This window comes from Sparus aurata, chromosome 1, assembly GCF_900880675.1.
Source record: "Sparus aurata chromosome 1, fSpaAur1.1, whole genome shotgun sequence".
NCBI classification, from domain to species: Eukaryota; Metazoa; Chordata; class Actinopteri; order Spariformes; family Sparidae; genus Sparus; species Sparus aurata.
Window position 1 is genome coordinate 2530471 of NC_044187.1, and position 12522 is coordinate 2542992.

General features: G+C 47.7%; 1 protein-coding gene across 1 annotated transcript; it reads right to left on the reverse strand.

Annotated features, from left to right (window-relative positions):
* Positions 1 to 6135: 6135 nt before the first annotated feature.
* Positions 6136 to 11205, reverse strand: LOC115578633 (microtubule-associated proteins 1A/1B light chain 3C-like). The gene is made up of 4 exons (XM_030411691.1): positions 11047 to 11205; positions 10894 to 10949; positions 10659 to 10765; positions 6136 to 6438 (listed from the first exon to the last, which is right to left on the reverse strand). Exons 1-4 carry the CDS (start codon positions 11195 to 11197, stop codon positions 6276 to 6278), a joined length of 477 nt encoding a protein of 158 aa, XP_030267551.1. The 5' UTR covers positions 11198 to 11205; the 3' UTR covers positions 6136 to 6275.
* Between the last annotated feature and the right edge of the window lie 1317 nt (positions 11206 to 12522).

Below are 12522 nucleotides of genomic sequence, written 5' to 3' on the forward strand. Positions count from 1 at the left end.
AAGAACAATAAAACAGACCCGACAGATCAGAACTGTTTCCTGCTGATCCCTGATCCCCACGTTTCAAACTCCAGACGACCTTCACGCTCCTACGCTCTCGTCCCGGCTGTTACCTGGCAACACAGATTTGACGCGGGGCGGCGTTTCACCTCCACGTGGAGGATATGAGAGGAAGATACTGAACATCAACTCAACATCTGATGATGAGCTCATGTTTTGGGACAAAGCTACAGGAAGTGCAGCGCACTGACAGTCTGACGTCTCTCAGATGTGTTCAGAAAACAGAAAACAAGGACGACATCATGACGTCTATCTGCAAACACGATGATCTCCAGTAAGACAACGAGAGGCTCAAACACAAACAGGTCGTTGTAACAATGTCGCTCTGAGCTGGAGACAAATCACAGACGATGATGTGATGCCTCGGTGTCGGAGTCAATCATCGTGGATAAATCTCACACAGAGCAGTCGAGGATCCACCTAACAACAGATCTGACTGTGGGACAAACAGAGGAGGAGGACAGCAGGGCGGAGGATCAGTCTGCCACACATTCAGGGAGATCGTAACAGACAGAAACTCAGCACACGCTGCAGTTTAACCTCTGAACGTCTCCCCAAGAACAACCTGACGGTACCAGAACACACGGCCTTACGCAGCGTTCAGGCCCAGACACACAGAACGGACTTCAAACATCGTGCTTCACCTCGCGTCGGCCAAAACGCTGCACCTGAACACATCGCAAAGACTTCAGCTGTAAGCTAACTGGAAGCTCACGTCATATTAACAGAATTCAAAGACTATTAAAGTTAAAGGTAGAATCAGTAGGATTTGTCCCAGCTGTTCCTGAACGCACCACAGAGACAGTTGATTGTTGAGTCTCATTCCCAGGACGTCAAATAGACACATGTTGGGTTGGTAAAGCGTCCCGAGCAGCAACAAAGAGAGAAAATCAGAAACTCTCTGCAGATACGAGACACTAACACGCCTTTTCTCCACATTGGCGTGCGATGAGACGCCACATAAAAAGAATAAGTGAAGTATTTGGAGGAAGACTGACGGCCAAATCAAAGAGTGTTTGAGTGAACTCGTCCTGATGAAGTCGTTGTGTTCAGTGTTGTTGCTGCTGTTGACTTCTCTCTGAGTACACATGGAGGTGTTTCATATTCATTCTGCTCTCTTTGATGTTCAGGATTTATCGCTCCGCTCTGAGCTGCCACATGAAGAGGAAGAGAAGAAGAAGAAGAAGAAGAAGAGGAAGAGGTCTGTGTCCGCAGGGCCGGAGACGCTTGGCACTCTCATTTGTAAAGCGAACGCGGCCGCAGTCGAGGGAAAACTTCAAAGCTCAGCATGACGTCTTCGATAAAGACATCAAACAGAGGAAGTGCTCAGACGAGCTTCTCCTCTTTAATGCCACAGCAGCTGAGTCCAGCTGAGTCTGAGTCCAGCTGAGTCTGAGTCCAGCTGAGTCCAGCTGAGTCTGAGTCCAGCTGAGTCCGAGTCCAGCTGAGGCTGAGGGGACGCCGTCACTCTGCAGTCGTGACCTGATGGCGAGCAGGCAACATGATGACACGTGTAGCTGGTTAGGAAGTGAAGCCTCTGTGTGGCAGACATGTTGGATGATGCTGTGTGTGTGTGTGTGTGTGTGTGTGTGTGTGTGTGTGTGTGTGTGTGTGTGTGTGATAGAGGAAGTAGAAACTGTTTCTCTCGTATCGATGGCATCGAGTCAAACAGGAAGCAGAGAGAGAGAGAGAGAGTCAAGGAGGTCAGATTGCATCATCACCGTCTCTCTCGCTGAGCTGGTCAGCTCGCTGTGTTGTCAACAGGAAGTAGAGAGAGAGAAGAAGAGGACAAATCATCATCATCCTCCTCGTCAGCATCATCATCAGGGTGATGAGTTTAAACGCTCCACAGACACACAGCAGATCAGGTTACAGTAGAATCGACTGAACTGTGACAACAGAAATAATCTCAGGACGAACAGAACAGCGCAGTGATGACGTGGAGCGTTAGCCTGCAGGATGAGCGAGGACCGCTAACTGCTGCTGAGCCTGCCGTTAGCTAACAACACCAGTTAATCATTGAACACAAATTGGCTGCAGGCTAGCTAATTAGCATGCTAATGTTAATAGATGACAGAGAAATCTTCAGCGTGACATCCGAACTGTTGCTCTCACATGTTGTAACCTTTTACAGGAGCTGGGGTCGAGACGTGGTTAGCTTAGCTTAGCACAAAGACTGGAAGCGGAGGGAAACAGCTAGCCTGGGGGGAGCTGCCTGACGGCGGCTCGTCACAGCGAGGTGGTCAGTCGATCAGAGCTCACAGAGTTGAACTACAGACTGTTTTCTTTGTCTCTGCGAGCCGAGCAGCTCCGACAATGAGACAGTCTGTCCGCCTGTGTTCTGAACCCAGCTGAACCCAGCTGAACCCAGTCCTGGTGCTGGTTCTGAGTGCTGATGGACTCCTGGAGGTCACTTCCTCTCACTGTAAACACAGTTTTTAATCCTGACAGACTTCACTGAGGTGTGATGTCAGAGGGACAGAGAGGATGCTGGGACGGCGGGCTGCTGCCTGGAGCCACAGCGCCTCCTGCAGGGGGAGCGAGGAGCTGCAGGAGCTGCAGGAGCTGCAGGAGCATCATCATATATAATATATCTAACATACTTTATAGTTTTACAGAAGCTTCTTATATTTCTGTCACACAGGAAACAAAATGATGATGATGTAGTGTGTGTTGTAGGTGTGTGTGTAGGTGTGTGTGTGTGTGTGTCAGCAGACGGTGCAGCTCTGACACACACACCACAGGAAGTCTCTTCCTCCCAGCTGTCGGCGCCGGCGGGAGGTCCATTTATAATTCTGCAGTACTTTTACTTCACCTGAGTATTTGTTTCTCGCTGCTGCAAACTGAAGATATGATGTCTGTCATGTGAAACTTCCAGGAGAGAGGAGACACAACCCGGGCCTCAGTCCGGTCCAGTAACATACATTAACACGTTGAAACACGTGTGCAGCTCAGCAGGTTCTGTGAGGTGAACTGACGGGTCGGTTTGGTGCTTTGTAGGCGGCTCAGGTGATGAGACAGCTGTGTACAAACCGTCTGGTTCTGTCTCCTGCAGGATCTCACTGTGTTGGTTCTGACAACAAACCCACGAGGTTCACTTCAGGAGAACGTGGTGGTTTGGGGTGAAATGGGCGGAGCTTGTTCGACCGAACCGTCACGGTTCGGTCGAACAAGCTCCGCCCATTTCACCCCAAACCACCACTTGTTGCACCTCCTACTCCTTCACCTGACTTCCTCCTTTGCTGCTGTCATTACTGCAGCCACCAGAACCTTAAACCTGGTTCTGAATAAGCTGCTTTAGAACTTTCTAACCTCTGCTGCGACCGAGACGGGCCGACAGAACTGAAGCCGACCAGGACGGCGTGGTCGGCTGGAGGTGAGCTCATGAATATTTAAACCTCGTTCCTGCGGCGCTGCGACGGGAACACATGAACTTTTAATGAGCCGCAGGTTAAATGGGACATTTTATGTCCGTGAATGGATCCTCGAGTGTCGGCAGAATATCAATCAGTACCGAGCCGCTGAACACGGGACCGGGAGAGGTTCTGCTGGACTTCACTCTGACATCAACGTCGCTGACTGGTGGAGTCGGACTGAACTGTGACGGACGACGGCAGGAAAACGGTGTGGTGTGTGTGACTGTATGTGTGTGTGTGTGTGTGTGTGTGTGGTGACTGTGTGGTGTGTGTGTGTGTGTGTGTGTGTGTGTGACTGTGTGTGTGTGTGTGTGTGTGTGTGTGACTGTGTGTGTGTGTGTGTGTGTGTGTGGGTGTGTGTGTGACTGTGTGTGTGTGTGTGTGTGTGACTGTGTGACTGTGTGTGTGACTGTGTGACTGTGTGTGTGTGTGTGTGTGTGTGTGTGTGACTGTGTGTGTGTGTGTGTGTGTGTGTGACTGTGTGTGTGTGTGTGTGTGTGTGTGACTGTGTGACTGTGTGTGACTGTGTGTGTGTGGTGTGTGTGTGTGTGTGTGTGTGTGTGTGTGTGGACTGTGTGACTGTGTGTGACTGTGTGTGTGTGTGTGTGTGTGTGTGACTGTTGTGACTGTGTGTGTGTGTGTGTGACTGTGTGTGTGTGTGTGTGTGGTGTGTGCAGCTGCAGCATTAAGATGCTCCTCACACACATTTTGGTTCCGTCGGCCCGCTGATGACGTGACTCTAATGTAAATAAATCTGTTAACGAAACTCGTGCTCAGCTGCTAACAGAACAGAACAGTACCGGCCCGGCATCCTCCTGGTCCGTCTGTGCAGGTGGTCGGACTCGTCAGTGAGCTCAGGTTCTGGTCCGGGTCTCTGTGCGGGTAGACGACCCGGGTTTGGTTGTTCTGCTGCCTCTGTCAGGTGGAGGGTTGTCATGAGACTCACCTGAGCCCGGTTCTCTGTGAAGCTCAACCTCCTCCTCACTGCCAGAGTCCTGTAGTTCTGCCTGGTCCGGTCCAGACAGGTGAGTCCATCCAAGATCCACAAAGCCCTGAAAACACCTCCCAGAGAACGACCTCCTCTGTCCTCTGACCCTCCACGTCACCTGAACAGACCAGGTGTGTGTATGATATGCATGTGAGCGGCGTGGATCCAGGAGGTGAAGCGGGCCGAGGTTCTGTGAGCTCTGTGAATACAACAGCTCCTGTAAACTCACGGCGCTGTTTATTGATGAGTATGACAAAATCCCATTTCCCCAAACGAGTCTGGATGAAGCCGGGTCCATTACAGCTGCACAACATCAGGCGTCATTAACTGCAGCGATTGGGTTTTCCAGAGGCCCGCGGCGCCGGCTGACTGCTGCGGGACATTAACAAGAACCTCCGGCTCCATTAAACCCAAAGTTTGTCTGGAGACAAAGCACAGCTCGTCAGCTTCATGTTCGTGTTTCACCTTTATTCAACCTGACGTCCACACATTTTCTTCCTCCTCTCTTTAGTTTCTCACACGTGTTGAGAACAGAACCTCACAGGTTCTGATGGGATGCTGTGATCAGAACCGGAGCCCGCTCCTCCTCTGTGAGGCCGCTGCCGGAGGTTCAGCACACGTAATCACTTTTTTGTTAATTCCATTACGGTTAATGGAGCGTAAACTATCATCCGAACAACAGATCCACAACTCCTCTAACGACGTCTGTAATGAGACCGGGTCCAGTAACGACCTCGCCACGGCAGAACTTTTACTGCAGGCGGACCTGGAGGATGTGAGGTCCGAGAGAGAGAGAGAGAGAGAGCGAGAGCGCCTCCTGATGGTCACAGTGAGGAAGGACGAGTTTACCGACAGCTCAAAGTACACAAGAGTCTGTCAGTGGAGGAAGAAGCTAAAGTTCTGGTACCACAAAGTTCTGGTATCACACTGTGGAAATACTCAACTACAATTAAAAGTTCTGCATTCAAAACTTTGGTTTAAATGTTCTTCAAGCACTCAAAGTTTTGTGACGATGCATTTCAGCTGAGAGAGTTTCAGGGTATCACAGACATTCAGAACCAGAACATCTGGACCCACAGGGGAGACACCGGACTCTGAAAAGTAACTAGTAACTAAACCACAGTAGAGTCACATCCTTCAGTCACACTGTCAGGAACAACTACAGTGAAAACATGTTTGTTCTCCTGTGGACCGGGCCGAACACTCTGGTTTTTATACATGACATCGAGTCGGGCCACCCGGCTCCTGAAGTAGAGCTGCTCTTAAGAGGTGTTGGTGCCACTCTGGAGCCGTTCTTTGTCTGTCAGAAACACAAGCACTGGTTCTGAACCAGCACCTGACCCACACGATGTATGAGTGTTGAAGGAGTATCAGCTCCTCTGACAGGTTCTGTGTCAGTTTGGTGGATCTCTGCTGCCACCCAGTGTCCAGACTGAGGATCACACGGGTCCATCACACAACAGAACCACAGTGTGAGAGAGTGTAACAACATTAAGGTCACAGGTCCGAGCCGGGTCAGGGTGGTGTCGTCACTCTGTGGATCATCTTCAGCTTTTGGTGCTTGGAGCTCCACAAAGTTTCATCTTGTATAAATATAAAGAATTCATGTGTTTAAATTAAAGCTCCATCAGAACCAGACTGGACCCAGTCACCACTCAGCTCCACTGCAGATTTATTGGATCCACGTACTTTTATTAAAATCCTTCGACACCAACGTTTACAACAAATATTACAATAAATACATGATATTTTTCTATTTACAGCAGATTTGGAGGCCGGCTGCCTTTAAACGGTGAATAAAATCTACAGCGTCAGTGTCCGAACATCTCCTGCGAGGCGTAGGTCATGTAGAGGAAGCCGTCCTCGTCCTGGTGGTCCTTGTACACCTGGGCCATGGTCAGAGACATGCTGGCCAGCCCGCTGTTGTCGATGAGCAGGTAGAAGGCCTGAGTGGGCAGCAGAGCCATCCTGTTCCTGAGAGACCGGACAGAGAGACGTTAACGTTAACGAGAGGCGTCCTGCAACGTCAACAGAACAATGGTGGATCCTCATGAGTGCGGCAGCAGCAGCAGGTATGTGAGGCAGCTAACAGACCGCACGCTGTCCGTTAGCTGCCTCACATACCTGCTGCACTCATCAGGATCCACCATTGTTCTCTGCAGGAGGAGCTACTGTCGTCTGCAGAGTCCACAGTCCATTCAGAATTACTAAACATGCTGAGAATGTGGTCAACAGACCAGAGACCAACACGTAAAGACTACAAGGTAAAGACTACAAGGTAAAGACTACAAGGTAAAGACTACAAGGTAAAGACTACAAGGTAAAGACCACAAGGTAAAGACTACAAGGTAAAGACTACAAGGTAAAGACTACAAGGTAAAGACTCAAATGTAAAGACTACAAGGTAAAGACTCAAATGTAAAGACTACAACATAAAGACTACAAGGTAAAGACCACAAGGTAAAGACTACAAGGTAAAGACTACAAGGTAAAGACTCAAATGTAAAGACTACAAGGTAAAGACTCAAATGTAAATGTAAAGACTACAAGGTAAAGACTACAAGGTAAAGACTACAAGGTAAAGACCACAAGGTAAAGACCACAAGGTAAAGACTACAAGGTAAAGACTACAAGGTAAAGACTACAAGGTAAAGACTACAAGGTAAAGACTCAAATGTAAAGACTACAAGGTAAAGACTACAAGGTAAAGACTACAAGGTAAATACTCAAATGTAAAGACTACAACATAAAGACTACAAGGTAAATACTCAAATGTAAAGACTACAAGGTAAAGACTACAAGGTAAAGACTCAAATGTAAAGACTACAAGGTAAAGACTCAAATGTAAAGGTAAAGACTACAAGGTAAAGACTACAAGGTAAAGACTACAAGGTAAAGACCACAAGGTAAAGACCACAAGGTAAAGACCACAAGGTAAAGACCACAAGGTAAAGACTACAAGGTAAAGACTCAAATGTAAAGACTACAAGGTAAAGACTACAAGGTAAAGACCACAAGGTAAAGACCACAAGGTAAAGACCACAAGGTAAAGACCACAAGGTAAAGACTACAAGGTAAAGACTCAAATGTAAAGACTACAAGGTAAAGACTACAAGGTAAAGACTACAAGGTAAATACTCAAATGTAAAGACTACAAGGTAAAGACTACAAGGTAAATACTCAAATGTAAAGACTACAACATAAAGACTACAAGGTAAAGACTCAAATGTAAAGACTACAACATAAAGACTACAAGGTAAAGACTACAAGGTAAAGACCACAACATGAGGACCAACACTGCATCATCTTCTGATGGAAACTGTCCAGCAGCACAAAACGTGAAACAAAGAAGACGACTTGAGGTAAAACACTTCTCAGGTTTCAAAGTCCTGTTGTTGGTTTATAAAGCATTGAATGGTTTCAGGCCAAAATACATTTCTGATCTGCTGTCGCGTTCTGAACCATCCAGACCTCTGAGATCGTCAGGTACCGGTCTGCTTTCAGTCCCCAGAGTCAGAAGTAAACATGGAGAAGCAGCATTCAGTTACTATGCGCCACATATTTGGAACAAACTCCCTGAAAACTGCAGGTATGCTCCAACACTCACCTCTTTTAAATCAAGACTCAAAACATTTCTTTGCCACTGCTTTTAACTGAAGCAATTCAAGTCTTTGAACTGCATTATGACTCTGACTCTACAGTCTTGTTTCTTTTAAAGCTTTTCTATTTTGGCCTACTTGTTTTGATGTTTGTTTCTTAATGTTTTACTGGTTTTAAAATGCTATTTTTAATGTCTTTTAATGTAATTTGTGTGTGCCTGTAAAGCACTTTGAGTTGCTATACAAATAAACTTGCCTTGCCTCCACTCACTGAAACATTCAGAATTAATAAAAACATCTTTACATATTTGTCTCCTACTGAAGTCCTTCTCAGTGTTTGACCTGTGAACTCTGACAGAAACACAAACTTTCCTCCTCGAGCAGAAAACAAACTGCAGAGAATTCAGAGACGAGACGGACTTTAATGACTTCATATCATTAATCTGATGTCAGAGCGTCTCGTACAGTTATCAGAGGGTTTTTGTTCCAAAGAGAAAAGCTGATACAAACCATCGCTACAGTCCACATGGTGAACCATCAGAACCACCACAGAACCACCACAGAACCATCAGAACCACCAGTGTGTGGCATTGATTTGGGACACATTCAAGTCTCATTACATCCTGTGGGTCTAACTGGACTTGAGTTTCTTGTTCCTCCTAAGCTGCTGTTGACTGTCTGCTGTGTCATCATGACTGAGACCAGAATGAGGAACCAAACTCTAAAGATCAGCTGGACCTCAGTGTGCAGGATGGAGGAGAACCTCCGAGGCGGATCCAAATGGATCTTAAAGGATCAGTGCAGGTATTTATAAGTAGATTTCACACTGAAGGGTTAGTTCACTTCTGTGCAGGTGACAGTTTATAATCCTTTATAAGATCATATTAATATTTATACGATAACCTCTGTCAAGTCAAGACCAGTCCAGAGTCGGTACTGATCACCATCGGGCCGCTCCGACGTCTCAGAAACATGAACACTCAGATATGAAGATGTTTATCCTCCAGGTGAAAACATCTTTAATGGAGACGTTCGTTCGCATCACGGGCTGTGAACCAAACACGTACCGACACCTCGACTAACAATGTGTCACATGACGTTTCTGACCCGGCGACCTGGTGACAGAAGCAGGTATTCTGGACCAGAACATGAGCTCTTCTGAACCCTAATAAAGCATTTTTAATGCCTAAACCCAAACAGACCATAACAGCTTCGTCACGACAGAAGACTGAATTAAAGACAAAGTTGTAACATAACAACATACAGCGCCGACGTTACTCTGGCGACTGGGTTGACAAAGTGGGTCCCTGTTCTCCACTGATCCAGGAACAGGTTCTGGACACGTGTGGCTGTTAAATCATTATTTAAATGTTATTTCTTTTAAGGCTCTGGGCTCCAAAAACTAAAACTCAAGTCACGTCCACCTCCTGGACTCAAAGAACCACAACAGATCTCAAACCACATCTATCTGCAAAGCTCAGAGAGAAAGAGGCCCGACCCGATACAGAACATCTTCATCCAGTTTAAATCTGTGTGACATGTTCAGAGCCGGTCCAGAGCGTTCACGGATCATCTACTTTAAAAGGCTTCTGTATAAAATGTCACTTGTTTCTTTTAACACAGATAATGAGGAGAAAATCTGAAGTGATGCGTCTCATCAGCTGATCAGCAGCTTCACTACGACCCGGTTCATTAAGACCGACGGTCAGCGTCAGAACCCGAGACTGGAACCGTTCTGCTGCGTCATCAGGAACAAGAAGCATCTCAGGAATTTAGAAAGCACACGAACAGACGACTTTCAGAGTGAGGTCCAGACCCGCCTCTACATCTGATGACTAACACACTTCAGTCTCAACACCAGAACCATGACTTCTCATGAAACATTACGAAAAGACAAGAAATCTTGTGGTAGTCCACAGAACAGTTCTGGAGCTTCACAGTAAAACAGAGTCGTTCTGCTAAACAACTGAAGCAGCTGAGACTTGATTTAAAAACAAAGAAACAACCAAAAACAATTAAAAACTCTAAAAACGCCATTAAATCTCTGCTGAATTAGCTGTTAGCACTTCCTGTTAGCGGTGAACTCATGGAAGTAGAAGCGACCATCACTGGATCACTGTGGTACTGAAAATAAGTTGAAACGTGATGTTTCTAAAGGGAAGTTCTGCTCACAACAGGACGGTCTGTTTCCTCAACAGTTCTGGAGCTTCACAGTAAAACAGAGTCGTTCTGCTAAACAACTGAAGCAGCTGAGACTTGATTTAAAAACAAAAAACAAACACAATAAATAAAAACTTTAAAACTCTGTTAAATCTTTGCAGAATTATCTGTTAGCACTTCCTGTTAGCAGTGAACTTATGTTTGTACAGACAACCGTCACTGGATCACTGTGGTACTGAAGAAAAGTTAAAACGTGATGTTTCTAAGGCAGGTTCTGAACATCAACAGGACCGTCTGTTTACTCAACACCTCTGAAGTTCATCTCATGTTCATATATCGAATATATGGGGTTTGTGGTAGAAAATAACAGTTCAAACCATCAGAACTCTTCCTCAGGTGTTAATGATCATGAGTCCAGACTGAAGAGAACTTTACCTGATGATGGTGACGAACTGGGTCATGGTGAGCTCGTGCGGCACCAGGAACTTGGTTTTGTCCAGAGGAGGCAGGAACTTCTCCCTCTCGTAGCGCTCGATGATGACCTGAGTCCGCCGGAGGAAGAGGAGGACAGGTGAGGAAGAGAAGGACAGGTGAGGAAGAGCAGGACAGGTGAGGAAGAGCAGGACAGGTGAGGACACTGACAGTCAGCTCGCATTTCTCCGGGACTCACCGGGATCTTGTTGGAGAACTTGGACCGGATCCCCGCCGCTTCTTGTTTCCTGGTCACTGCACAGAGAGAGAAAACAGGTGAGACCCTTCGTGTGTGAACAGCTGCTCTTCATCCTCATCTTCATCATCATCATCATCGTGCTGCTGCTGTTACCGAAGTTCTTCCTCAGTTTGAACGGTTTGTTCTGCAGCTGCGTCTTGTCAAACGGAGGCATGTTGTGTGTGTGTGTGTGCGTGACGGAGCAGCGGTCTGAACCAGCAGCGTTAAATAGACGCGGCTGTGGCGCATCAGCTGATGAGCACATGGCCGCAGTCACAGCCAGTCAGCTGCGGTTCAATCACGCTACACCGACTGCGCCCCGCACACAGACCCGCAGGGCCGGCGGAGAGCTGCAGGGGCTCCAGGGTAGAGGGGTGCAGGGGCCCCAGACCTGAGAGCTGCAGGAGCCCCAGACCGGAGAGCTGCAGGGGCCCTGAGAGCTGCAGGGGCTCCAGGGTAGAGGGGTGCAGGGGCCCCAGACCTGAGAGCTGCAGGGGCTCCAGGGTAGAGGGGTGCAGGGGCCCCAGACCTGAGAACTGCAGGAGCCCCAGACCGGAGAGCTGCAGGGGCCCTGAGAGCTGCAGGGGAGTTAGACCTGCAGGGGCCCCTTGTGGTGATCAGGCCCCAGGGACTCCCCCACCAGTTGTCCACCTAGCTGTACGGCTAACTGAGCTAACATGCTAACAGTAGCCTCTGACAAGGACAGGGTATCTGAGAGCTGCAGGGGCTCCAGGGTAGAGGGGTGCAGGGGCCCCAGACCTGAGAGCTGCAGGGGCCCTGAAAGCTGCAGGGGCCCCAGACCTGAGAACTGCAGGAGCTCCAGGGTAGAGGGGTGCAGGGGCCCCAGACCTGAGAGCTGCAGGGGCTCCAGGGTAGAGGGGTGCAGGGGCCCCAGACCTGAGAACTGCAGGAGCCCCAGACCGGAGAGCTGCAGGGGCCCTGAGAGCTGCAGGGGAGTTAGACCTGCAGGGGCCCCTTGTGGTGATCAGGCCCCAGGGACTCCCCCACCAGTTGTCCACCTAGCTGTACGGCTAACTGAGCTAACATGCTAACAGTAGCCTCTGACAAGGACAGGGTATCTTAAATTTACAAGTAAACATTAAAAATGTTCTTTTCCCACCAGCTCCTAAATTATATATATCTCAGTAAAATGTCACGTTGTTATTGTTGCTTTGATTCTTTTCAGCCGTCTTTTACAATAACTTACTTTGTTTTAAACATTGATGATAAATAACAACTTTTAAAACTGAATTTATCTATTTTTCATTTTTTATTATTTTCTTTCCTGAACTTGAATCTTGGGTCGCTGGTTTGGTGGACGTCATGCGCGCTCTTCATCAATTGGACCGTTTTCTTGCCACTCACCTGAGCAGCACGGTGGTGGGCGGGGCAGAGAGCAGCTGATGTCACCGCACAGGTGTGTGAAGTTACTTAATTTGAGCCAACGTGATACAGGAAACGGAAAGGCTTCTGCCTTCAAAATAAAAGTCTGGTTAGACGTCGAAGATATCGGATAAGATTAGACTTTATTGATCCCTCACTGGGGGGAAACAAGATACAATAGAAAAATAGAATAAAATGCAGCTGTTA